The sequence below is a fragment of the Actinia tenebrosa genome, unplaced genomic scaffold (assembly GCF_029948245.1).
Source record: "Actinia tenebrosa isolate PJP-AT-01 unplaced genomic scaffold, QUT_ActTen_1.0 PGA_scaffold5__44_contigs__length_20552954, whole genome shotgun sequence".
NCBI lineage: Eukaryota > Metazoa > Cnidaria > Anthozoa > Actiniaria > Actiniidae > Actinia > Actinia tenebrosa.
This window is the reverse complement of record NW_028292582.1, coordinates 11935902-11961601: the sequence shown is the minus strand read 5'-3', so window position 1 is coordinate 11961601 and position 25700 is coordinate 11935902. Positions and strand designations below refer to the sequence as shown.

The 25700-nt window shown below is 38.7% G+C and overlaps 4 protein-coding genes and 1 long non-coding RNA gene across 8 annotated transcripts in view; 3 read left to right on the top strand and 2 right to left on the bottom strand.

Moving 5' to 3' along the window:
* The window catches only part of LOC116295803 (dynein axonemal heavy chain 8), a 32655-nt gene extending 24508 nt beyond the window's left edge, over positions 1 to 8147 (top strand). Inside the window, exons 67-92 of the mRNA XM_031703739.2 lie at positions 90 to 265; positions 342 to 470; positions 551 to 659; positions 745 to 924; positions 1002 to 1157; positions 1341 to 1378; positions 1448 to 1619; positions 1692 to 1837; positions 1925 to 2110; positions 2248 to 2359; positions 2580 to 2756; positions 2823 to 2959; positions 3043 to 3141; positions 3799 to 3934; positions 4768 to 4854; positions 4934 to 5119; positions 5194 to 5391; positions 5479 to 5589; positions 5682 to 5793; positions 5894 to 6024; positions 6281 to 6574; positions 6657 to 6773; positions 6850 to 7059; positions 7273 to 7347; positions 7431 to 7517; positions 7629 to 8147. Coding sequence (XP_031559599.2) covers positions 90 to 265; positions 342 to 470; positions 551 to 659; positions 745 to 924; positions 1002 to 1157; positions 1341 to 1378; positions 1448 to 1619; positions 1692 to 1837; positions 1925 to 2110; positions 2248 to 2359; positions 2580 to 2756; positions 2823 to 2959; positions 3043 to 3141; positions 3799 to 3934; positions 4768 to 4854; positions 4934 to 5119; positions 5194 to 5391; positions 5479 to 5589; positions 5682 to 5793; positions 5894 to 6024; positions 6281 to 6574; positions 6657 to 6773; positions 6850 to 7059; positions 7273 to 7347; positions 7431 to 7517; positions 7629 to 7955 — 3888 coding nt within the window. The 3' untranslated portion in view covers positions 7956 to 8147. The remainder of the gene's footprint in view (positions 1 to 89; positions 266 to 341; positions 471 to 550; positions 660 to 744; positions 925 to 1001; positions 1158 to 1340; positions 1379 to 1447; positions 1620 to 1691; positions 1838 to 1924; positions 2111 to 2247; positions 2360 to 2579; positions 2757 to 2822; positions 2960 to 3042; positions 3142 to 3798; positions 3935 to 4767; positions 4855 to 4933; positions 5120 to 5193; positions 5392 to 5478; positions 5590 to 5681; positions 5794 to 5893; positions 6025 to 6280; positions 6575 to 6656; positions 6774 to 6849; positions 7060 to 7272; positions 7348 to 7430; positions 7518 to 7628) is intronic.
* A 580-nt stretch (positions 8148 to 8727) lies between these two features.
* On the top strand, positions 8728 to 10423 carry LOC148906549 (uncharacterized). Its single transcript, XM_089037938.1, has 3 exons — positions 8728 to 8890; positions 9185 to 9333; positions 9420 to 10423. The coding sequence occupies exons 1-3, from the start codon at positions 8799 to 8801 to the stop codon at positions 9626 to 9628; spliced, it is 450 nt and encodes a 149-aa protein (XP_088894064.1). The 5' UTR covers positions 8728 to 8798; the 3' UTR covers positions 9629 to 10423.
* Positions 10424 to 11356: 933 nt separating this feature from the next.
* On the bottom strand, positions 11357 to 12310 carry LOC148906548 (uncharacterized). Its single transcript, XR_016121341.1, has 3 exons — positions 12296 to 12310; positions 11935 to 12189; positions 11357 to 11662 (listed from the first exon to the last, which is right to left on the bottom strand). It is a non-coding gene; the product is annotated as an uncharacterized LOC148906548 (long non-coding RNA).
* Positions 12311 to 12809: 499 nt separating this feature from the next.
* Positions 12810 to 16695, top strand: LOC116295806 (uncharacterized). Its single transcript, XM_089037937.1, has 3 exons — positions 12810 to 12956; positions 13034 to 14238; positions 15940 to 16695. Exons 2-3 carry the CDS (start codon positions 13368 to 13370, stop codon positions 16596 to 16598), a joined length of 1530 nt encoding a protein of 509 aa, XP_088894063.1. The 5' UTR covers positions 12810 to 12956; positions 13034 to 13367; the 3' UTR covers positions 16599 to 16695.
* On the bottom strand, positions 16687 to 24535 carry LOC116295804 (uncharacterized). 4 transcript variants are annotated; one of them, XM_031703743.2, is made up of 7 exons: positions 24111 to 24533; positions 23944 to 24016; positions 21837 to 22166; positions 20221 to 20577; positions 19308 to 19629; positions 18210 to 19102; positions 16687 to 17346 (listed from the first exon to the last, which is right to left on the bottom strand). In XM_031703743.2, the coding sequence occupies exons 1-7, from the start codon at positions 24141 to 24143 to the stop codon at positions 17210 to 17212; spliced, it is 2145 nt and encodes a 714-aa protein (XP_031559603.2). In that variant the 5' UTR covers positions 24144 to 24533; the 3' UTR covers positions 16687 to 17209. The 4 variants fall into 4 exon arrangements, with proteins under 4 accessions (XP_031559603.2, XP_031559602.2, XP_031559600.2 ...); XM_031703742.2 differs by lacking the exon at positions 20221 to 20577 and adding an exon at positions 21434 to 21601 and having other exon boundaries at positions 17208 to 19102; positions 24111 to 24535; XM_031703740.2 differs by having other exon boundaries at positions 17208 to 19102; positions 24111 to 24534.
* Between the last annotated feature and the right edge of the window lie 1165 nt (positions 24536 to 25700).

Sequence of the window (25700 nt, the reverse complement as noted above, 5' to 3'; positions counted from 1 at the left end):
TGATGATGATGGTGATGATAACAATAAAGATATTAATGACTTTTGTAATGGCTCTTTTGACAATACTGTAATGTTTATAATGCATGTAGGAAGCCGAACCTGAGCCTGAAGAAGAACTAACCGAAGCAGACTTGCCAGGATTACAGCAGGATGTAAAACAATTACAAGAAGAGTTTGATGATGCTGTGGTGATCAAACATAATCTTGAGAATGACGTGAAATCGTGCAGTGAGAGGCTGAAAGAAGCTACTGACCTACTGCACAGGTAAACAGTGCTATCCATCCATACATGGGATGATATTCAAACTAGCATACTTAGATTTTATTATCTTATTAACCAGCCTAAAACACATCGAAAAAGAATGGAAAGCCTACGTCCAGGAGTATTCATCACCAGAGATACTGCTGGCCAACTGCATTGCTGCTGCAGCTTTCCTTACTTACTGTGGTGCAATGGTAATCGATCAAAGGTACTATTTGAATCTGCTCACTGTCGTTAGTTAGCTAATATATCATCATAGTCTTATTCAGTTTATTCCTTGCCTTGTAGAAAACGTATGGGTAAATACTTCATGCAGGTATGTCGAGAGAACGGCATGAATATCCAAATGAGACATCTTTTCTCTCGGTTGACATTGGCAGAGTTACTGAAAGGAAAGGTACGAGGTCATTGACACTAACTGATTGACTTGACTTGACTGACTGACTGATTGATTAAGATAACCTGGTGTGTTTATTCATTAGATTACCTTGAAGAAATGGGAGAATATGAATCTCCCAACAGATCCTTTGTCCTTGGATAACATGTGCATCGTATCTCAAGAAGAGTCATCTGACACGTGGCCATTACTGTGTGATCCTCAGAGGATTGCTATCACATGGGTCAATACCATGCTGGGTCAGGCATCCACCGTCAAGTATAAGGTACATGCCTTATTCCCTAATACCATAGATTGTTAAATAATAATCAGGATATGACTGACTGGTATTGTTTGTAACAGGAGTTGCGTGGTCACTTAGAAACATCGCTAATGGAGGGCACCACCCTGCTGATAACAGACGTTGATGTGAACAGTCTTGTGACTGATAGCAGATTCTATCATATCTTGAGAAGTAGATACAGGTTTTTAACTTCTGTTTCACCGTTCAAACTTATGGTACGTACCTAAATCCCTCGTCCTACCTACATCCCCTACATCCCATGACATAACACACCAATCATATCCCACCCAGTATTTCCAACCATGGCTAGCAAGCCCCTGTTCCTTTAACATCCAGAAGAGGAGGGACTGTGTTGATATTTATATATACTATATACACGTTTTCTCTTCTCTTGTCAGATCGGTGAACATGAAATCGAGTGTCAGCCAGGATTCAGGTATTGATCATGGATAAAATTTGCTTCGATTGTATATTTTTCTTAATTCTTTTAAAACTTCGATTGTAGGTTGGTTTTCGCAACTACGTCACCAGCTGAGGCTGTGCCACCAGGCCTGTCAGCCTACGTCAATGTCGTGGAATTCGTCCAGTCACGTGACGGCCTGGAAGAAATGTTTCTTGATCGATTCTTTAGGCTTGAGAAACCAAGAATGCAGGAGACTAGAACACAAGTCATCACGGTGAGATTATTAAGTCATTACACTGTAACCCCTGAACATTTCATTAAAACATGATTGTCGTGTGTGTTGCAGGAAATGGTGTCTTTAATGGAGGGTCTACACGCTGCTGAAGAGAATATTTTGTCGTGTCTTGGTAGTGGACATCGTTTGTTGTATAATCTTGCTGCTACCAAAAAACTGGCTTCTATCAAACGATTATACGATGAAACGCTAGAAAGGTTGGCATCTCTTTCGAGTATCAAGTTACACTGAATTATTGATGTTCTCGTAGTGATGATGGTTACTTGGTTTTATTATTTTTTTAGCCAAATGCGTTGTCGAGGTATAGAGAATTCCATCTTACAGTCACGTGAAGGCTATCGACCAATCGCTCGTCGAGCTGCTGTCATGTTTGACGTGACACGTGTGATGTCCGAAATCAACCCCGCCTACCAAACATCCTTGTCTCAGTTTCTTGTCGTTTTTGATGCTGCTATTACTCACTCTGAACGGTAAGACTTACAATAATCTCTCAGGGTTATGTCATGGCTACGCACATGCGCAGCTGCAACTTATTAGCCCACTCTAAATCATTGCGTGATTAACGACACGACAGATTTTTTTAACCACTTTGATATGTCCTTTGCAGAACCGCAGTAAAGGCAGTGGTTGAACGTCTTGGTTACAGTGCTTTCTATACAACAGCAAGATCATTGTTTGAGCAGGACAGACCTATCTTTACCATACTGACCGCTCTTGAGGTTTCACTACATAACATTATACATGTCTCGTTTATCGTTCTTTTACTCTAGGAATCTTTACAGTGAGCGATTCATTAGCAATAATGTCATTATACGCGCGTCATTTTAAAATAAGCGTCATTTTATGCTTACTTAGAAATACTCTTGAGAGGTTCGGGTTACGCACATGTACCTATCGTAATTAACAGTGGAACTAAAGCTAATATCCTCTTGTTTTCAGGTGGAAGATTCGGCTAATCGCATTAGTGCTGGTGATCGCGAGTTCCTGATTCATCCAACATTTGGTGCAACAGTGAAAACAGCGCTGAATCCAAACCTTGCTTCAGACTTGTCATCACGAGCACAAGGAAAGAAGCCTTTTGATTGGATGCACGATGAACAATATGCAAACTTACAGGTAGATAAACACCTTTATCAATAAGATTGTGTTACTGTCTTTTATTGATCTCACTTCGTTTTTCAGCTTTTAGCACAACACTTTGAGTGGTTTCAAGACCCATTTGACAAAATGGCCAAGGATGGACGTGAAACACAGTGGAGACAGATCACTGAACACGAGAAACCAGAACTAGTAGCGTTACCAGATGGGCTAGATGACAAGTATGTACAATAATTATATATACCCATGTCATACAAGGTTACCTAATGTCTTAACTATTTGTTTTTCTATTGCGTTGGGTTAGGTACACTCCCATTCAAAGACTGATGGTCATACGAGCCTTGCGTGGTGATCGTTTGTTACCTGCATCCATGTGTTTTATAACATCTGTTTTAGGGAAAAGGTACGTTGTAGACTACTGACACCAACATCATACCCCATACAGTATACCATACTACTACACTGACACCAATATGTCATACCCTATACAGTATACCATACCACTACACTGACACCAATACATGATACCCCATACTGTATACCATACCACTACAGTGACACCAATACATCATACCCCATACAGTATACCATACCACTACACTGACACCAATACACCATACCCCATACAGTATACCATACCACTACAGTGACACCAATACATCATACCCCATACAGTATACCATACCACTACACTGACACCAATACATGATACCCCATACAGTATATCATACCACTACAGTGACACCAATACACCATACCCCATACAGTATATCATACCACTACAGTGACACCAATACACCATACCCCACACAGTATACCATACTACTACACTGACACCAATACATGATACCCCATACAGTATACCATACTACTACACTGACACCAATACACCATACCCCATACAGCATATCATACCACTACAGTGACACCAATACACCATACCCCACACAGTATACCATACCACTACAGTGACACCAATACATCATACCCCACACAGTATACCATACCACTACACTGACACCAATACACCAATATTGATAATACACTTTGATGTGTTTAGATACACAGGGGAACTTCCCATGGACCTTCCCGCAGCCTATCGTCAAAGTGATTGCCGCAGGCCAATTGTATTGCTGTATACGCAAGAAGCGAACATGGTGGAGAGAGTCGTGATAGATGCTGCTCAAAGGAAACAGGTTTCTCAATCTTTTAGATCTGACAGTTTGTCTATCCGTCTTTTTGCTTTTCCTGGCCCTGCCTGCCTGTTTTCCGGTCCGTCCTTCCGTCTGTCTGTCTGTCTGTCTGTCTGTCTGTCTGTCTGTCTGTCTGTCTGTCTATCTGTTTAAGGTGACTGCCTACTTTTGGAAATTGATTTAAGCTTTTTTTAAAACTTCGATTTCCGAATTGAAATTTAATGCTGATTCCAAATCTGGAAAGAAAAATAGGGTGTCCCGAGCTTGTTTTTGAAATAATCAGCATTTAATGGAAGCCTACGCACGAGCTTTTGGAGTAAAAATTGCGCCACCGGAAGTGATAAGAAAAAAATTAAGATTCATAAGATAATAGTTATTTGCAGACTATATGATTGCACGAACGAAGGCTAGTCAATCCTTCTACAATAATACCAGGAAATTTTCGACAAAAAGAAAGAGAGAAACATTGATTTGTCATATTTTGTACTTTCGGTGCTCTTAAAAAATCTCATAAAGTCGAACAAAAATCCCTACAAAAATCTATTTTTTCACGTGTTCCTGATTTAAACTTTTCCTAAAATTTTGATATAACCTAGATTTTTAGGAGTTTTTTCGAATGAGCTATAAAAAATATAGAGTCCCGTGCAAAATTTGAGGGTTTTGCCCTGTTGAAGCTCAAAACGCGTATGGTTCTTCAATAAAATCTTGTAGATTTTTCAGCGGTTTTTGAGCGCGCGCACATCGTGGGCTCAAATCGAACGTTCAAAAGTAGGCAGCCACCTTAAGGTCTGTCAGTCGGTTTATTTACGCATAATGAACTTATACTTATGTAATAGGTCGAACTGCATGTTGTTGGACTCACTAATGTTGGTAGTAATGAAGAACGTATGGCTAGAAAACTAATCCACAAAGCAATGGTTCAGGTTAGTCATGTGTTGCTGGTACTGACACACCATTCAGTGTGTTATATCACTTGTCTGTCTGTCTGTCTGTCTGTTACAGGGAAGCTGGGTTCTTCTACATAATGCTCATAACACTCCTCGTCTGTTGAGCGCGCTAGACTCCTTCATGCAGGAAACCAAGACAGTAGATCCAGAGTTCAGGTTGTGGGTGTCTATCCAACCCAGGCCAGACATACCATTCTCTCTACTCCAGACAGCTGTCAAAGTAGTAGCTGATTCACCACAGGTATGGTATCCATGATATTAGGTACTCAACCATCTTCCCAGCAACACTAACATTTACATGTATGTATTTGATAGAGTACTAAAGACAGTTTACTACGGTCCATGACTTGGGTTGATAACGATTTGTTACGTGTGAGTAACCGTGCTGAATGGCCTGCTGTGCTGCATAATATCTGTATGGTACACAGTGCTGTTAGACTAAGATCACGGTTTAAACATGTGGGCTGGAACAACCCCGAGGATTTACGCAACATTGGAACAGGAGAATTATGGGTAAGATGGAACACTCTTGTTTATTGATGAGTAATTGTGATGATTACTTGATTGATTGATTACTTGTATTTGCTTCATGTCGTGTAGCAAGCCCTTGATCTGGCTGTCAGAGAATTCCAAGATACCGCTGACTTATCTGCTGCTGGAGGAAACACAAGAAGCATACAGTGGAATGGATTGCGTTACATGCTGGCTGAGGTAACGTAATACAGTGATTATTATAAATAATGCATGCAGAATGATTGACAGCGAAGTGTTGGTAATATAATACATTTGTTTTACATTACCAGGTGGTGTACGGTAGTAGCGTAAGTGATGAGTTCGACCGTCAGGCACTCAGTTCTATCATCGATTACTGGATCAGCCCTGCAGCTGTTAAGAGAGAGTTTGAAGCAGCAAAGAGTAAGGACTAACATTGATAATCTTGATCATATATTTATTATTAGACCCTATTATTCTCGTCCCTCTTTCTAAAAAATATCCCTTATGTTTCGATTGCCAGCCAAGTACAAATTACCACAAGCGTTATTTGGTAGTCATATACGTGCAAGTACTATCCTATCAGCTATGGAGTCAGTATCGACTGATATATTAGAAATACCTGAAGCTTGTGGAATCCATTCTTCTCTAGAGGTAACGGTTATATCGTTAATAGTCACTGGCAAATCCATCCACCATGGATATTAGCCATTCAGAGGTCAAGGGAAAAACTGAGTTGAGTTGACATCGCAACGCATTATGGGAATGTTTTAGACGACAAATTTCCAAGATGGCGTATATTTTGTCCCTCAAAACAGTCCCAGAGTGCATTGCAATGCCAACTCGACCCAGTTTTTCCTCCACCTGAAACGCTAATTTCAGTGGCTGATAACTTGTTTGTTACCCACAGACCCATCTACCAGATCATCAGTACGTATTCACTCGACTTAATCTTTTACTTGACCATATGGCTGCTTCAGATAGCCTAACACACGCGGTCAGTGATCCCTCATCCCTCACACCAACATCCGGGGTAGTACTTCAGAGCTCTAGTTCCCAGGCTATTGGAGCTGGCGCATTGTGTTTGGCGGAGGCTGGTGTATTTGCTAGTGCCAGTATTGTGGCGATGAGGAGCCGTAAAGAAGTAGAGCTAAACGAGCTGTGTGTTACTATGTTATCCAAGTTACCAAAAGCCTGGAATAGGGTAAGATGTTCTTTCGATTCCAGTCATGTGGTCTGTTCCTGGACACTCAATCAAACTGTAACCATACGTTTCTTTTGCTTAGGAGAGTGTATATGAACGCATGAAAAAAGCTGGGGGTGCTAACCCATTCAATCTATTTATACTGGCTGAAGTGGACTGTATGTTAAGACTGCTGGTGGCAGTACGAGAGACACTGATGGTAAGACATTACAGCACTCTCCTCGCATCTTTGTTTCCTTTATCATACATTAAAACATATTTATGTTATCTTGTAGGCCATCAAAGTCGCAACAGATGATGATATCTATGGAGACAGACTAACTGAAGAGCTTCTACAAGCATCTGATGATCTGTATCACTCTAGAATACCTGCAAAGTGGATCGAGCTGAGTGGAGAAGTCTCTCCTCCACCCACATGGAGCATCGCCTCTTGGTTTACTGATTTATCCAGCAGATTCTCACACATAGATCGCATAGTCGTACAGGTACTGTGATAGGAGGGGAGGGGACGGGAAAACTGTAGCCAGGTACTGTGAGGGTAGGGGACGGGAATACTGTACCAAAGTACTATGAGGGGAGGGAACGGGAAAACTGTAGCCAGGTACTGTGAGGGGAGGGGACGGGGATACTGCGCCCGGAGTAAATGTACTTCTAATTCACTAATAATCATTTTGTTGTTTTTTGTTTTGTTTTTCCAGGGTCGGGATCGAGTGCCTGCTTACTGGTTGGGTGCATTTTTTAACCCCCGACGTCTTCTGTCCGTCATTAAACAGGTACAGAATACTACATCCTTAAGTGACTCTCAGCAAAAAGAACTCACTTTATTTCTAAATCGATTGCATGTTGCGTATTTCAGGAAACAGTTCGACACTTTGAGGGCAAAGCATCTGGTAACGAACCGTATGTCTTCCAGACTGAAATCACTGGTCGAGATAAGGATCACGTGAGTTATCTATGTTTGTATATATTGTATATATATATATCTATGTATATATTGTATATATCTCTTTATGTATCAACCCGTTTCATTGGTGGTCTTTGGGTTTGTTTCCAGCTCCGTGAACCTCCTCTAGAGGGCATATTTGTTTATGGCGTTTTTCTGTGGGGCTGTGCCTGGGAGAAAACAACTGGAGATTTACTAGATGCACCACCAAAATATGGTCCCACACCTTTACCTGTGGTCCATATTACTGTTGTTCCTCAAGGAGACAAAGTGTCAGTGAATGACCCTGTTCGTGCGGCTGTATCTTATTCATGTCCCTGTTACCAATCGAGGATCAGTTCCAGAGAGCCAGTTCTTCTACTAGACGTCGATAATAAAGACATAACAGGCACTCGCTGGCCCCTAAGGGGTCTTTCATGTACATTAAGGCCTTTTTAAGCACTTTTTACATTAACGATAAAGGCCCATTTTGAGAGTAATGGACGCATGGTGGTCCATCAAGGAACTTCTGGGTCCATTTAGGCCCATTCTGCTGATGTTATCCTATATACGGGATAGGAACGTTTTCGTGTGCATTTTAACACTTTTGTAATTTGTTTTCTGTATTTATACGAACGTTTTATTGACAAATTCTAAAGGAAACTGATTGATTCAAGCGCAGGAATTACTCTCACAAATTTCCACTATACTTGACATTTATGTTTACCTTTAATATTGGGCTCCCTGTGTTTGATAAGCTTTTCGTTTCCTTATTTTCATTTTCATAAATGCTTAAAGTGTATATCAGGTCTAGAATTTTTTTACGGTTTTGTCATCTCTAGATGATATAGATAAATATTCCAAAAAAAATTTTCGATTTCGAATTTTTTTCACCTCGAAATCAGCCTTCAAAGTTAGATTTCTGGCGACGCCCAGTCGTGTTGGCCGTGTTTTGGGAGACGCTAATGGACTGGCACTAGTTTTTCTGTGACGTAAATTCGGTGACACAGTTTAGATCGGCCTTTCGAAGTATTGTAAATATGCCTAGTAGGTGCGTGGTTGGAGGGTGTTCAAATATAACGAAGAAAGGCATAAAACTTCATACGATCCCTTATTTTAATGATGACCGACCAATAGCAAAGGCTAGAAGGAAAAGATGGGTCGATTTTGTGTTGAAAAGGCGAGCAAAATGGACGCCTACGGCGACTTCGGCAATATGCTCGGAGCACTTTTCTCCAGAGGACTACAGTCAGCGTTACTCTTTCGGAGAAGACGACAGAAAGCTGGCACACTTAGTAAGGGATGAGACCGGAATTGTGTCATACCCAAAACTTTACCCAGTTCCATCGACTAGTTCAGCTGAAGCCAACAATTCTCAAAGAAATCGCCGAAAGGTAAGTCGTCGATTGATAATAAAAAAATGTCACACATATTGGACTATATGCCCCAACTGTAGCACTATCGTTTGTTTACTATATAGATTTTTCTAATATTATAATCATAGTATTATTCTCATATAAAAGCTATCAAGAAATAAGACATAAATGCATGACTAAATATTTGCATTCTTGCAAAAACTTGAATTGCAATATGCAAAATAAAGAAACAAATGAAATCAAACTAAGATATTCGAATAATAAGAATAATAATTTGTTATAATCATTCTCTTTGTTTTCTTTCCTTCCAAGACAAATACTTGCTGTAAGCCACTTCAACTACAATATCATTAGAGAGACAAAAAAGAAGCCAGATGGATCAGACCAAGTGAGATTTATTTATCCGAAGTTTAAAAATGGGGAGGCTACTGTAAGAGATGTGAGAATAAAACCAGATTATGGTAAGAATTGCTATTTCGGCACATCTGATTTAACAAAAAGTCAAAAAATACTTGTATACATGTTATTGTTTATCTTTTATCAATAGGGTATGTGGAAGAGATATACATCACTTTTCTCGAAGCATTGCAGAAAGAAGACATGTTAAGAGAGGCACAGAAAGAATTAAAAGAAATGACCCCACCATCAATGAACACGATGCTGGTAAAAGAAAGTAAAACTGTGGCTTTGGAAAAAAAGGAAAAAAGAAAGAGTATGGTTGTAGACAATGTACCACCCACAACACCATGTGAGTAGGATGTTATTTCCCATTGATGTTTCTAAGTTTGAAGAGTGCCATCATCATACCTGTGAAATTTGCTTAGCTGAATAGCACTGAATAGTGCTAACCAAACAAAAGAAAACAAATGAATTTGTGCTAATTATTACTACTACAGTCGAACCTCTATTAAGCGGTCACCCACGGGACTTAGCCAAGTGACCGCTTAATAGAGGTTGACCGCTTGATAGAGGTTTTACTTATTTAGGCCACATTTTGTAGAAAATTAACAAAAGAGTGCATAATTGATCACGAAATGTACATTTTATTCTTAGAAAACAGTAACACTAGAAAATAGAGCAATAAAGTGCAAAATTGCTCACTCAAAATATTTTTTTTCGTCGCAAACTGTAGAACAACATTGCATGACTACGTACGTACAATACAGTGGTTTGTTCTTGCTATAAAAAATCATGATTTGTTTAAGTTACAGTACAGTATTATGAAAAAAACTCAGTTATGGTTGTTTGTAATTTAGGGGCAGACAACTTAAGTTCATGAAACATGTCGTTCACTTTGCTAAGCGCTAGCGACAGCTCTTCGTGACCATGGAATTGCGCGAAGTGGAAATTGGCCGAAACAAACTGGCTAGTGCTGCGGATTTGCTTTATATACAGTGACGTAGAATACGAACATCTGTTATTGAAGTTATGCTATCTAAACAACTGTTAAGAGAATGTTGACATGTTTTATGTATTTGGTGTCATAATACATCAATGTGTAACCAGTAGGTGACCGCTTAATAAAGGTGAAATACAATGCAAGTTTACAAATTGGTACGTTGATATGGTGACCACGTCCGCTTAATAGAGGTGACCGCTTAATAGGGGTCAAGTTTACAGTATACATGAGAGAGAAAATTCGGGACTTTAGTAAGTGACCGTTGAATAGAGGGTGACCGCTTAATAGAGTGCCGCTTAATAGAGGTTCGACTGTATTTAGATTTTGTACTATTTCACTGGTTATACTGACTGCACTCTGTTTCAGTGTTCAAATATCACCAAGTCCTTATTCAGTGCTTTCACTATAGATCTTTCTTCATAATTAGACTGTTGTGTCTAAGTCATGAAGGTTTATTTCTAATATGTTGAATAATCTAACAGTCATAACATAATAGAAGTATAATATAAACTAACAATTTTGTCATCAACTATTCACTTCATGCTAATTTGTGCATTACTTTTATCAGTATCACAGGTACTTGAACAAGAAGCCAAAGCTGCCGAAATTAAGAAAACAAAGAAGATTGGAGAAGGCAGGATAGAGAAATCAATCCCTCATTGCACTCATTGCAAGAATCCCATGAAAGGACACAAGAATGTGAAAGACTGCCCTAAAAACCAGAAAAGCAGTTAATACTCTCTTGCTTTTAGAGTGAAGTTACTAAACCCGTGAAATAGAAATTACTTGTTAAGGTGTAATAGTCAAATAGACACAAAAGAAAACAATGGCATTAGAGTCTCAGTGCTAAGGTGTATTAGTCTACTATCCATTTCACTGGTTTAGTGACTTCACTCTTATATTAATATGTAGAAATGTATCATTTTGTAATACTTTTTACAATTAATTATTTTATAATTTTTTATTATAGTTGTGACAAAGTGACAAATACAAAACAACCCTCATAAAGGCAATTTGAGTCATTTCTATTAGACCCATGATACAAAGTTGTATAATTAGTGAGGAGAGTTGAAGTAAAACAAAAGAAAACAGTGAATATCTACTACTATGTAGTGCAATTTTTTTCATGCTTCGAGTAAAATCACTCTAATGCAATGTTCTGTTTATAATATAATATGTATCACTCGTTATCTTCGTATCCACAAAAATCGGTGCTAGGAAACTGTTTTCTTATCGAGTGGTATGCACAAGCAGGCAGTGGGATTCTCTTGGATCCTCCTCCTTGATAACCATGACAAGCACAAGCAGGCAGTGGGATTCTCTTGGATCCTCCTCCTTGATAACCATGAACCAATTGGGTGAATTCCCTGTAAGCTGTTGCACGGAGAAGCCTAAAATATGAAATGATAATTTGTTAGTATATAAACTTATCAAACAAACAAGAATATATTCTTGAAATAAACAACTGTCAGTTACAATTGCTATTTACATCATTATCATGGAAATAAGTAATACTTTAAAACGGCATGGTATGACTTGTAAAGCACGTGAACAGTAAAAGATATAAGAAAATAAGGAAGAAAACATTAGTCATAGTTATCTTACTTGTTCTGGGCCCATGTAATTAAAACTAAGCTTAGAAGAAAAAAAAGGATTTACTCACTCTTCTTCACTGCCAGTTTGTCTATACTTATATCCGTCGATAGTGCGGTACTTGGCACATGATGAACGTAGGGACCAGCGATTTAAACAAACAGGCTCAAACCCTGGATGTAAGGTCACACAAATGGGAGGTACTTCCAATTCTTCGAGCACTTCGGAAGACTTCAGTGACTCGAGACAACCCTCTATTTCGTGACAGCAATTACACTCTTGAGGTTTTTGAAGTAAGTCTTTCTTGCAATGACCGCATCTACACCTAAAAGAGGAAACGTTTAGATTTGCGAGTTAGTAAAAAAATCAAAACGAAACTAAATATTTTGCAAAAAGAGTGAGCTTGTAGCTAGATCTTGATAGTTACGTACCAAGCGCTATTCGGCGTGACGCCATCAAATCTTTCTTGAAGCTTTTCATTTCTCTTCTCGATCTTTTAAATTTCTTCGTTATATTCACTGAGCCAGTCCGCATCAGCAAGTGGTTCTGAAGAATATGGTCCTACCAATTCGTGAGATTCAGACCTGGGGTAGCTATCATCTGACTCGTGTGTTTCAGCGTGTTGATGGCATTCGTCCTCTATTTCTCCATCCTCTTCCTCTGAATATATACTTGAAATCTCGCTTTCAGAGCTGCAATCACTCCCGTAATAGTTCGTAGCCATCTTGTGAAATTATATATTGAAATTTATGTTTTTTGAAGGAATGAAAGTCACTAACGGGTCAATGTTTACAATACTTTGTCTACTCGTATCCTTGACAATCGCTTTTCTCGGTTCTCGAATTTACGTCACTAGTTACCAGTCTCCTAAAACACGGCCAACACGACTGGGCGTCGCCAGAAATCTAACTTTGAAGGCTGATTTCGAGGTGAAAAAAATTCGAAATCGAAAATTTTTTTTTGGAATATTTATTTATATCATCTAGAGATGCCAAAACCGTAAAAAAATTCTAGACCTGATATACACTTTAACAAGCCGCTGCCGACAGCTTGAGGGATTCGACTTGATCCATAGTTTACGAGTTTCCAGGGGTAAGATGAATCGACTACCATTCGTTATTACTGATAATAATTTGTGTCATATCATATGGACTCGAATCTTTCTACAGTTATTTTCATGACCCCAGTTTTAACCCTTTCTCGTCGACGTACATCAAACATTCTACTCTATCAAGTTACCGTGTCCAGAGATTTATTGAGGGAAGTCTGGCTCTTCTGCGGTGGTTCGATCAGAACTGGGTTTTCATAACTTCTATAGCTCCTGATCTTCTTCAACTGCGTTTAAGAAGTAAACACATCCATCAATCAAAAGAATAAACCAGTTGGTCAAGAATCATAACGTTACGATTCGCAGTCACGAGTCTGCCATGTGTACCATTGAGATTATCAATAGACATCAATAGCAGCTGTCTCGCATATTTTAACTCAAATTAGCCCAAGAATATGGTGGCATGTTCCAAGATTCAGAATATTTTCCTTCGTCTTTTGGATTATTTGATTGTTTGTACCTTTATTTCGCCGTTGGTGATATATTACTGGCAAGGTACATGGATGCTCATGGATTTCTATATTCTTCCTGGCTCGATTCTTGATAGCGCGTTACTAAGTACGGGTCTAGGAGTAATATTTAGCCACTTTATTTTAGGCACACAAGGATGGATGGTAGAGAAACTGTCAATTTACAACAAAGTTTATTTACAAATCGCTTGGAAAATCTGTATATACTTAATATCATTATCAACTATATCTTTCTGGCGAGGGGTATGGATGTTGATGGATATGTTCGCTGGTGTCACATTAACAGTGTTTCTGGTTTCTCATGGTATGGCTTTTATCTTTCTTACTGCAACAAGAACAACCAGTTCTATCGTGTTTTGTCCTGGTTACCTCCTTAAAGATCAAACAACCAGTCCATCCACCTCATTTAATTTCGATGCAATACCGTTAATAAACTGTATAAAAAATAAATCAATTCAGATATTTATTAGCCACTTTGTGACGGTGTTCATAATAAGTACAGCTATAGTGTGCTACTGGAGAGGAACGTGGAACCTGGCTATTTATGTAGCAAACATGTCAGTTGGTACCGGCTTATATACCTGTGTAGCGACAACTAGTTTTGGTTATGTTGTTAGTTTGTTTTGTTTTATAATAAATCAACCATTAGAGAGAAAATTAACTGGGAATTCTCTGTCGTGGCCATACTTGATCAAAGCGTTCTTGGAACATGTATTCGTGTATGTACTTGGATTTGCTGCTGTAAATGTTTGGAGTGGCTTGTGGTGCCTGGGAGATCACTTCTTTATTATACCAGGTGATGTTAATAGAATTTGCTAAATATATTATAGTTTAAGTCAGTATTTATAATGTAACACTTGGAATTTGTTGTCTGAAGAAGAAGAATTAATAAGGAGTCTGCTTACTCTGCTGGCAGAGCCCTTTGAATTTCTCTCGAGCGAGAAAAAAAATATTAAAACGAGACTGCCAGCAGGGTAAAGTCCGCTGTGCCTGACAGCCCGGAACAATCTTACGTTTAGTGTAAAAAAACTAACCGGGCAGTTTGGAAGATTCAAGATTCTGTTCTTCTCAGCTAGATCGCTCTCTATAGACCTCTTTAAAATTCAGAGAACCAAATTTCAAGTAGTATCGAAAAGCTAGAAAAATTAGGGTTTTTGCAAAAAAAACATTGAAAAAGCTGTATGGAAATTTAGTTAATATTAACTATACAAAGAACAGTGAACGGTTTCACTACACCTTTTGTTCATTAACCGCGAGGGGATATTCATTGAAGCGAAGAAGCATTGTCATTAGAGCAAACAGGCATACAATATAATGGCATACAATATGGCGAACGGAGTCCCAAGAGTGCTATGGAAAGTTCATTAAGAAATTTAGCATTGAATTTGACAATCATGAATATGAAAATATACTTATATTGTATTTCGTAAATGAATGTCCAAAACACTGAATTGAATGTATGTTGTGGTTTATTGTCTGCACCAAAACGCTAATGAAAGTTTTGAAAACGTTAATGAACCCACGCAAACATATTCAATGATTGTCAAATTCAATGCTAAATTTCTTAATGAACGTTCCATCGCACTCTTGATGCCTGTTCGCTCTAATGACAATGCTCCTTCGCATCAATGAATATTCCCCCGGAGTAGTCAATCGATAAAAATCGATAGAAATCAGCTGATTTGTATCGATTTTTATGGGAAATCGTTTAAAATCGATAAAAAAATTGGTGAGAGTTCGATTTTTATCGATTTAATCGATTTTTATCGATCAAGATTTGACAGCTTTAATTCGATCCAATAATGAGTACAATCACATAATCAGCTTTATTTCACGGAAAGTATTCGAAAATATCGATGATAGTGCAATAGATTTAATAACTATTAATTCACAAGTAATAATATGTAGATCAGGCAGCTAATTACCCAAGTACTTTTGCTGTCTGATCACTATAACAAACTCCTAGTTTGTGTCAAGCTATGGTTACGAAAGAGTAATTGCCGGTGGTGTAAATCCGTAGCCACACGACCCTCGTACGATCATCGATAGAAATTGTTCAAGAACATAACGAAACGAAAAAATCGATATGTATATAATCAATCAATCGATAAAAATCGATACAAAAATTTAGTGTGAGTTAGATTTTTAACGATTGATCGATACAATCGATATCAATCAAATCAGCGGTATCGATTTATCGATCGGCAAAATCAATATCGATTGACTACTCCGGGATATTCCTTCGAGGTTAATGAACAGCAAAAGGTGTAATATGTAATCCAAAGGAAGTCCAAACAAGTGACGAAGAGTATCTTACTTGGGCTGATTGTGACCAAGGGCAGTAGGATACCTAAAATACATTTGTACTCCTTGTAGTACCCTTTAAAACAGCTACAGTGTAGTCGTAATTCTACTGGGAAAACTGATGTAATATTCTCTGAGTCGGAATACAAGAAGCTTTAGGCCAATAAAACTGATAAATATTCTTGTTATTTAGGCCAAGAAAACAACCATTTGAGTGCACTTCTGAGGCACTGTATCTCATTTCTAGCACTACACCTCGCTCAAGGAACCATCAATCTGGTTGGTGCTCCAGCAGGATGTAGAACACATGGCAGGAACACTCTTGAGGGCTTATTCATGGGAACATACTTTATATTCTCTGGTCCTAACATGACGGGCAAAAGAATAGAAGTGTCTTCAAGAAGTACTGAAACCAAGGAAAATGGGAACGAAAATAACAAAACACAAACTGAACCTAATATGAATGATGGTGACAGTAACGCAACTCGTACTGATCCGGATGTGATTGGTAACGAAAATAAGGCAACTTACACTGAACTGAATTTGATTGGTAACGAAAATAACACAACACACATAGAACCGAAAATCAATGATAGTGACAGTAACGCATTGGCACTTAACAGTAACGAAAATAACACAGCACACATAGAACCAAATTTGAATGACAGTGAAAGTAATGTAACACATACTGAAGGGAAGATGGCTGAAACTGACGTGACTGATGGAGAAAGAAACGCCGTGAAGGAGAATGAAGACGCGGAACATGACGTCACTGGAAATGAAGATAATGCAATAGACACGGCAACGGAACCCAAAGATATTGATAATGACATAAATAGTTACGATAACTGAATCAAGGAAAATAATGTAAAATAGCGATATAATGTATTGCAAAACGAGTATCGTAGACAAGGAAACAAGCAACCAATAAAGACTGAAAAGCTTTCTATATTAGTTTTATTTATGAAACTGAGAAATTCAATAGAGTGTGTTCATGGCTGCCATGTTGGTTGGTTAAACAAAAGACATTTTTTCCCTTGGGAACTGAATAAGTTTTCTTGTCATGCAAAAATGTTGCATTTTGTCTGGCACCAACATGGCTGCTGTGAACACACTCTATCGGTGTAATCTTGGTTATCGATAGCATTGCCGTTTCCTGTGCTCACACGTTTTTTATTAATACTACTTTAATCCTTAAAAACTCCTTCCAACCGCACGATCACTTTTATACTACTATGAACGAATATCAGAAACTATACAAGCTCTGTTTGTTAAACTTTTAGTTGATTAGCATTGACATTGCTCAGCACTCACTTCTAAGCATTAATTTATCCTATTTATTTGTTATTGGTATTAGTTTATAATCCATCACTCCTGGCTAGCTGACAGCCGTCTTGCCGTGCGTTAGCGGGTCAGTACCATGATTAGTAATCAATACTAACAGTTCATGTATCTGTTCTGTGTTATTTGCTAAACAGAGTTTGCTGGAATTGCTCCATCTTCTTAGAGAAAGACATTCTAAATGTCATCTGGCGGTCGGCTGTGTCGCCGTCCGAGGGAGGGAGGTCCGCTTCGCTTCGTATACCGTTGTGTTTTGTCTCTAAAACAAGAAAACAAATGGATATGTTACAAGTCCCGTTAAATGCGGCACAACTCGAATAGTCAAATCAAGACTCGTTCCCCTGCCCATCGGAAAACTCTGACGTCAGAGAGCGAAAATGATTGACTTTTTTGTTTTGTTTTGGTGCCTTCTCGTTCTAATTGTTTGGTTAAAAAGCAAAGATGGAAACACAGCCTGCCGCCCCAGATGAATCTAATTAGAAATGAAATATTTGTCTATCTTGCTGTTAAAGACCTTTGCCCATGCTCTTCTCTCGTTTTATATAAAGAGAGAGTCCTGGGAACAAGACGATTCAAATGATATTCCAAATTACGCGCTGTATGTTTTGCAAACAAAAGTATTAATTATAAAAACTTCCACACGCCAAAGTCGTGTAAACGTTAGGTAAATTCTTGGGAAATGAAATTGTTGCGAGAAACGCCTTCGAATTAATGTTGAGACAAGGTTCTTCTTGACGAGAATACCTCGCCATGAGTCGTATTATACTTGCATGGTTCAAACCGATGTATCCCGTCCGCTCACATAATTTCTAGAGGATGTTCTACTAGTATTCCCTGGAGGATTTCTATGCTTTTTCCTCTCGGGTCTAAACACTTGTTGCACGTTGAGTGGATCGTTAATGACAGAATCATAGTTGCCTTTAGCAACAATGCTATATAAATCATCCTCTGAACTGTCGCTTCCCGGATCCGGGGGGGCAGGGTACTGTATTTGAGGTCTACTACCCTCAACTACCCTAGAACTATGTGAATCAGAATTTGGAGCTCCTAGAAATCTTGAATCAGCATGTGTTACATCAAGAGGAGATAGGGTGTCCGCTGGTTGTTTGCTTCTGATCTTACCATATCCCGAAACGTCGTCTAATTGTTTGATGTGGTTACCCGCGGGATCAAATGGCTGTTGTCCCTCTCTTGAAGGCATTGGTCCATTACTACGATATTGCATGGGACCAACTTGTGAATTGGCGGCAGGGTTGACTGTAATGCCAATTTCTCCTGGAGCGTTTCCATGGTGGCGTATAGTATTTGGATCGTTACTCCCTGGGTATCTTTGACCATCCATTAATGAGTCTTTCTCTGTTGAACCGTATTCATACGGGCTGTTTGGTCGGTTACCCCTTCTCCCCTGGTGTCCAGGGGCCGGATACGAGGTTGAGCCACCCGGTCCTGAAGGGCGATTGCGTTGCGGTGTTTTTGTTGGTGAGCCTTGTTGAGGTGCATTTACTTTTTGATTCATGGGATTTTTACTGGGGTGCGGTCCAACGCCTTGTCGGGCAGGCGACTGATTTATTGGACCTCTCGGTTGACCTTGGTAACCACCTTGACCTTGGTAATTGCCTTGGCCTTGACCTTGGTAATTTCCAGCTTTTATTTGTGGTGCATTGTATAGAAGGCTCTGTTGCTGTGGATACTGATACACGTCTTTGTTCGAAGCAACATTTCCAGCGCTTGGGTGTCTTCTCTGCATGCTGGAATGACTAGAACGAGGAATGTTGCCCATGCTGTTACAGCGCAGTTGTTGCTTGTTAAGTGTTCTTGCAGGGGAACCTAGTACACCAGTTTTACTGTCAGAAGCATTGCTCAGCCTATGAGGACCCGCTTGCGTCCGTGGATGCGAAGATGGGGTGCTCCCTCCAGATGCTGTACTGCCTTGTCGATTCTTATCGTATATGGGATTCACGTAGAAGGTAGAATTGTCTCCTTTAAGTGCATCAGCTTCATCTTTGCTTGCTAACCTACAAGAGAAATGAAACTTGTCACACAACATGATTGCTCGCATCCAGAAAAAAACACTCTTTAGATTAATGGTTTTCACAACAGCCATGTTGGATGAATTTACTAGATTCCTCATTAGTTTCTTTTGTTATGTCATCCAACATGGCTGTCGTGTATTTTGTTATTTTATTCTCTTGGGAATGATTGAAAACCATCAATACTAACCCTTGATTCTGGTGTTTGTGTCGTGGCGTGCTCTCAATATCAGCTTTAGTAAACACCAGGTCAGACCTCTTGGTCAGCGAACGGTCTGCTAACAAATCGTCATTCATATTGATGTCATGTGACGGACGCCTGCTCACATGACCATTTGATTGCTTGAACTGCGGAGGCGGATCAAAGAATCGCTTGGGTTTGTGTAGAACCGCGAAGTTCTGTGACTTTGTTCGTCTTCGGAGGTACCAACACCTAGCAAACACACCACCGATGATGATAGCAGCACACACAGATGTAATCACGAATACTGCTATATACGACGACGAGTTATCTATAGATCAATAAGATAACTATCACTCGACTGCACTGATTGATATTACGATGTGCTGGACCATGCAACATGCTTATCAATAAAACAATGAAGATGGAACTACTACGTGAATATGTTGAATATATAATTGAAGATTTTGTTCGCAAATGACACTTTGATCACGTGACCTTGAGGCCACAGTAGTTGTGGTCAGTGGTATTCATTTGTTAACGTAATCTGACTCGTGATAATAACATAGAGTGCAGTGTTCAGTGTTACCTTAGTATCCATGCGTCAAGTTAACCAGTGCATTTCGTGCGTTTCTGTGCGTTTTAGTGCTGGAAGGCTTTACAAATATCTCACGAACTTGATATATTTGTAAAGTGTGCAAAAGATTCTGGGAACGCAGTCAACACGCGAAGCTAAAAAGCACTAACCTTATTGGAGGAGCTCGAATCACGTGGCATCGATCACGTAGTTATTGCAAAAAAATATTTTGTAAAACGCTGTTGAAATATTCCAAATCATCATAATCTTCGTTCTTATAATTATTTTCGAATTCAGCCAATCAGAAGTGTGTGTTTGTTTGCGCAGGCGCATTAACTATCTTACCCCTAAAGTGTAGAAACCATATTAATAATGTTCCTGCTGTACTTAATCGAAAAGGAGCGCTTGACTGCAGTCCCATAATAGTAGTGGAATAATTGAGGTATGAGACAGTACTTGTACTGGACCGCTGTTTATCGTCATTAACAGTCTTGGCTACAGTACTAGTTGATGGTAACAAAGGTACTACACTAGTCACGGGTTCTGGTGTGATAGCATAGCTAGTTGTACAGCTTGAATTCAGTCGCATTGTTCGATTATACGTTGATGTAGTTGGTGGTACAGTTGTGTTACTTTGCGTTACGTTGGGCGGCTTGGTCACGTTCACCGTTGTCACGTTCTTGGGTACATAGACTGGTAGACCTGAATGATCAAAATACAATACTTTGCTAAGCTTATGAGTTCAACATGAAAAACTTTCCCTAACCCAATCACTCACGATAGAACCGATCCTTTTAGCCTTAAAGCATCAAACAGAAAAAACGATAGAGGGATGTAGTGCTGCATATTCGTTCTCTGCTTCTATGTTCTATATTTTGATTCCATCAGTGATTTTACAATAGTCACCTTCACAGTTCTCTGCGCCATCTTGTGAGGTAGCCGTGCCTTTGCATCGAAGCGAGACGAACGATGAACTTGCAATGAGAGAGAACTTTTTTTAACACCTTGGACAATATTATTCGCATATCCATATCTCATCGTTCGTCTCGCATCGATGCAAAGGCACGGCTACCTTTCAAGATGGCGCCGGGAACTGTGAAGGGGACGATTGAGTGTATATTATTAAATTTAGTGGTAAGTAAATGTGTGTGGATTTTAACCTCACGGAAGTAAGAGCCCCTCACTGGGAATAATGGAAGTAGAATATAGGTTAAGCACCTCTGTGAAATGAGCTTTAGAGTTTGAAGAAGAAGAAAGAAAATCCTTGCAAGTATTTAGAAAGAACAAAAATTTCTGCAAGCCATCTAGATTCAAGCATGAAGTTTTTCATTAGATAAAGGTCTGCGACGTTCCACTGGCTGTGAGTGGGTAAGGGTATGGCGAAGGTCATATCAGTGTCATCGGTCAAGTCACTGGTAGACTAGTCGCGTTTGTAACAATGCACAGTCTAATTCAGTAGGTTTTGTGGCGAGTAAGATCATTTGGATTGTGAAAATTTTAAGTGAATAAAAAAACACATAGAAGTGAGAGATAGAGAGAGAGAGATTTAGTTCCTTACTATCCGCCACAATAGCCTTTGTAAAAGGCAGAAAAACATTGTCGCCAGGAGGGAAGGTTGTTTGTTCAGATATTCTACTAGGAGGAGTGGTATAGAGTGCAAGAGACGGCGAAGAGTGAACCGTAGTGTTCGAAGATAGAAAGAATTGTTCAATTTCTTCCTCAGTTGCTGAAAGAAAAAAACAGAGAAAACAAGAAGAAACCAAAAGAAGGTAATATCAAATGGAATGCATATATAGAAATATAATGTACGTTGTAGAGCACTTATCCCATGCATTTACACAAATATAATGCACGGTCGGTGAGAGGATCGCTTTTTGATTATTAAGGGGCCCACATTATTTCATTCATTTAATCTCAACAATTATGCATATAATAAAAAGATGATTTTAAATCGTACTTACCACAGGCGTAAATGACCAACAAATATTTATAAATTCCTTTACAAGGGCTACCAAAGACTTCTTTTGTGGCAGAGAGTTGACATGCCTTTCTTTTGTGACAAAGTTCTTTGACTTTTGGCTTGACGTCCTCTTTACATTTAGTCTTGTCATCCTTGTCTTCTTTCTCAAACTTCGAGTTGTAAGGGCATATAATTTTTCCAAGCTCTTCTCTGCCGTACGTAGCACTGTTGATAACGAGTAGCATGGACGAGTTGGCACATCTTAAGTCGTATTTGGTACCTTGACAGACGATAGCATTCGTCAGTCCGCCAACTTTAGGAATAAAAACGTCTGAAATTGAAATATGAAAAAATGTTGGTGAATAATTAGTAAAATAGATAAACTTCAAATGGATCTCATTATTGGCCATGAAGTGAAGACGAGAATGAGAATAAGTCTTTAAGGTGATCCATTGTAAATATTCTAATGTACAATGGGGTTCATTATAAGTTGTAAGTCATTAAAAATCCTTAATGTGTCGCGACTTCATTACTGAGTATATCAGCTGCAAATGTTCCAATAATATATTCAGTTGTAGTGCACTCGTACATGCGTGGTAGCCACTAGACGCATCTTGAGATATGACTTTCCTAGCTAAGTACAATGCAATAGAAAGACTAACTAATGGCAAGCCCCCACCCGCAAACTAAGCTATTCCATTTTTATTGATATATTTCTATAGCTTTTCGTTCCATACCTTTTTTTCTTTTTCTTTGTATTCAGTTAATATATTTTTCATTTTAGGCATGCATTTATCATCTACAGTTTTCATTCATTGTTTTAAATCTGCTAATCGACGATTCTTATCTTATTCAGTTCCCATCATAAATGCTTCGACCAAATCATTCAAGTTATGTGTGCTAGTAATCTTAAAAACTCATTGCTTTTCTAATTATAGGTCAGAAAACGGTTGCTGATAATGATATGTTCCCGCGGCTACACATAAACACCATGAATTGTTTTTCGAGAGATATCCAATTCAAACTTCATCATTAAACATTAATGATGGGTGCTGTTTGTTCTTCCGACCAAGCTACAAATAAATAAAAACGCCGCTGCTAATAAGATAAGGAATTTAACAAGTCCTTTTTCACGAGTGCTTGTACAAGACATATTTTTCTTGAGTAGAGTTATTCCTATGTGGGACGGATGTCTTCAGTGTCTCACTCGGGCAAGAGATCACAGAACGACCAGAAACTTTAAAAAATGCACAGGAATATTTTTAATGCTTTCAATATTCTTGTAAAGTAATTTCGAATCGTATGTGAATAAAAGCCAAATGCCTCTAAAGGAAGACAAATAACATAGCAATGAATAAAGCACCCCTAGTTCCAACGACTTTCCAAATGCAAAAAAAATATCGATCAAAAACAATGGTTAACAATTCTTGTGGTAATAAATTTTTTATTACCTTGAGTGAACTTAGAGCTACAGTATTTCTTTAGTAGTCTCTTAGTATATACTAGTGTTGAGGTATCTGCGCACTTATAGTATTTAACAATGGTTTACTGCCAATGATACTGATGTTAGACTAGATCTTCATTCTTCTCCCACAGTCCAACAGGCCGCGCATTCAGCCAAGTCAGATCAGTTCGAAGTGATTTTTGATGTTTTAATAGTAAGCCACCAAGAGCCCTTTAAAATCACATTGCTAAAGCACGTACTTTAAATACCATATCACAAACAAAAATAGTCCTCAACATGTCATTCAACATGCACGGTATACCGCCAAATGTTTCCTCTCAACAAAAAAGACGAGGTTTTTAAAGTAATAAAAATGAAGGTTTCGTGTTATGAATCAAAATGTGTTAGACGAAGAGAGTTTAGATCAATCACATTGACATACACACGCACGCTTGAACATGGAAGCCGGAAGAAGAGACTGAAAGGAATCATAGTTTTTGACTGTGACCTAGATCACAACTATATGTATAGAATCGCACAAACACACACTCGCTTCCTTCTTACACCCAAAACCTTATAGCTTTACGCATTCTATTTTTTATATGGTTGAAATAACGCGGTTAAATTATGAAGTGAAAAATAAGTAGAATTATTCGATGTTTACCTTTATCTTGATCTTGTGAAGTATCTTGGCTAACCACATTCGTAGCGAGGAGCAAGAAAGACACCACCACAAGCTGTAGTACAAGATGAATATATTGATAAACATTTGTTTTACGACTCCAGATAATAACTGAGTGTAAAAAGAAAAGAAAAGAATCCATTTTTTACCTTTGTAGCGAGTACACCAACGATAAGCGACATAGTCGTAGTTGTGTTTTTTCATGAAAGTATCATTCGAATCGACGGTCGTGGAGTTTAACGAGAAGACCAACATGTATCATTTAGTACACTACGTATAACATTGGCTTACCATACAAAACTGAGGTTAAGTTAAAAGAAAATTTCATTAATGTTAATGGTAAGCGAGAAGGTCCAGCCTTAATATTGTCGCTCTGCAAATGACTGACGATGTTAGAAAGATCCAATGTAACCTCGCTTTCTGATCGTCATGATCTTCATTACTAAATCATAAATTCGATTCATCGGCCATTTTCTCTTGTTTTTAGTAGTTTAGATAAATTGTTTGGCCACAAATGAGCTCAAGTAGTATGATTCGGGCTCAAACAGGCAGATAATTCTAAGGAACTCGAGCGAGCTTAATTAAAAACATTGATAGCAGCTGCACGGTGACAGGGGAACAGCTGCTTAACATGCTTAATGCCCAATACAATAGTCTCCAAGAGCACAAAGCCATTATAGTCATCCACGTTCACTTTTCCCAGCTCCACACAAAACAACGCGATACAAAAATAAACCAGGCCAAATAAGAAAGTATCTTGATATCTATTGCCTCGCAGCTCGAGGCTGACTGCTGAGACTGTCAAATGAAAACAGTATGAATGAGAGGGTGTTTGGCCTTCAAATGTGCACACTAAAATTAGTATAGCGATGCATTGAAAAATGCATTGTAAAAGAAACTCGAACATAGGAAAAAATATTTGGTAGCGATATTTATTAAGAGAAAGAGAGATACTAAGATATTCATAGATCTGGCTTTTATGGCATATATAATGAGACTGGAATATACACGCATATCTATCTATCTATCTATCTATCTATCTATCTATCTATCTATCTATCTATCTATCTATCTATCTATCTATCTATCTATCTATCTATCTATCTATCTATATATATATATATATATATATATATCTATATTATATCTATAGATAGATCAATAGATAGATAATAGCCGTGTACTGACACGGACACTAGACCACACCTTTGTTTATGTTTGAGTGAAATATTTTAATGCATTTTTTTCATCCACTCGGAGTTGTTTGAGTAACATTTGTTCAAAGAAGCGAGTATTGAACCAAATGTAGCCGGCGTAATCAAAACAACTCTCCAATATTACCAATATTTATTGATTAACCCGGGACGATGTGGATTATAGATAGAATTACCATGACCTAGGTTTACCAGTATCCACTGGCTGACCTGGGGTGGATCATAGATAGAGTAGACCTTATATACTATGATCTAGGTTTACCAGTATCCACTGGCTGACCCGGGGTGGATTATAGATAAAATAGATTTTACTATAGCGTGTATTTGTGTGGGTTACATCACGTACAGGAATGAAAATGTTACGTGACTTGGACTCACCGAACAAACAAGCAAAGACAAACCCTTCATGGGAACCCTGCGTGGGAGCCCTGCATGACACTCGTACCAGACAGGGAGGAATGATGTTGGGGCACTTATCCGTGGACAAGAACCCGTCATGTGATTGGATGTCTTATTATTGCCATG

Coding starts and splice junctions, on each gene's coding strand:
- LOC116295804 (XM_031703740.2), bottom strand. CDS start 24,143: ATGTCGCTTATCGTTGGTGTACTCGCTACAAAG. Junction 22,167..23,943: donor TTCACAAGATCAAGATAAAG/GTAAACATCGAA, acceptor TTTCAATTTCAG/ACGTTTTTATTCCTAAAGTT. Junction 19,630..20,220: donor ATGGTTTCTACACTTTAGGG/GTAAGATAGTTA, acceptor ATTGATCTATAG/ATAACTCGTCGTCGTATATA.
- LOC148906549 (XM_089037938.1), top strand. CDS start 8,799: ATGAGACCGGAATTGTGTCATACCCAAAACTTTACCCAGTTCCATCGA. Junction 8,891..9,184: donor CTCAAAGAAATCGCCGAAAG/GTAAGTCGTCGA, acceptor TTTCCTTCCAAG/ACAAATACTTGCTGTAAGCC. Junction 9,334..9,419: donor GAGAATAAAACCAGATTATG/GTAAGAATTGCT, acceptor TTTTATCAATAG/GGTATGTGGAAGAGATATAC.
- LOC116295806 (XM_089037937.1), top strand. CDS start 13,368: ATGGTGGCATGTTCCAAGATTCAGAATATTTTCCTTCGTCTTTTGGAT. Junction 14,239..15,939: donor TCACTTCTTTATTATACCAG/GTGATGTTAATA, acceptor CTTGTTATTTAG/GCCAAGAAAACAACCATTTG.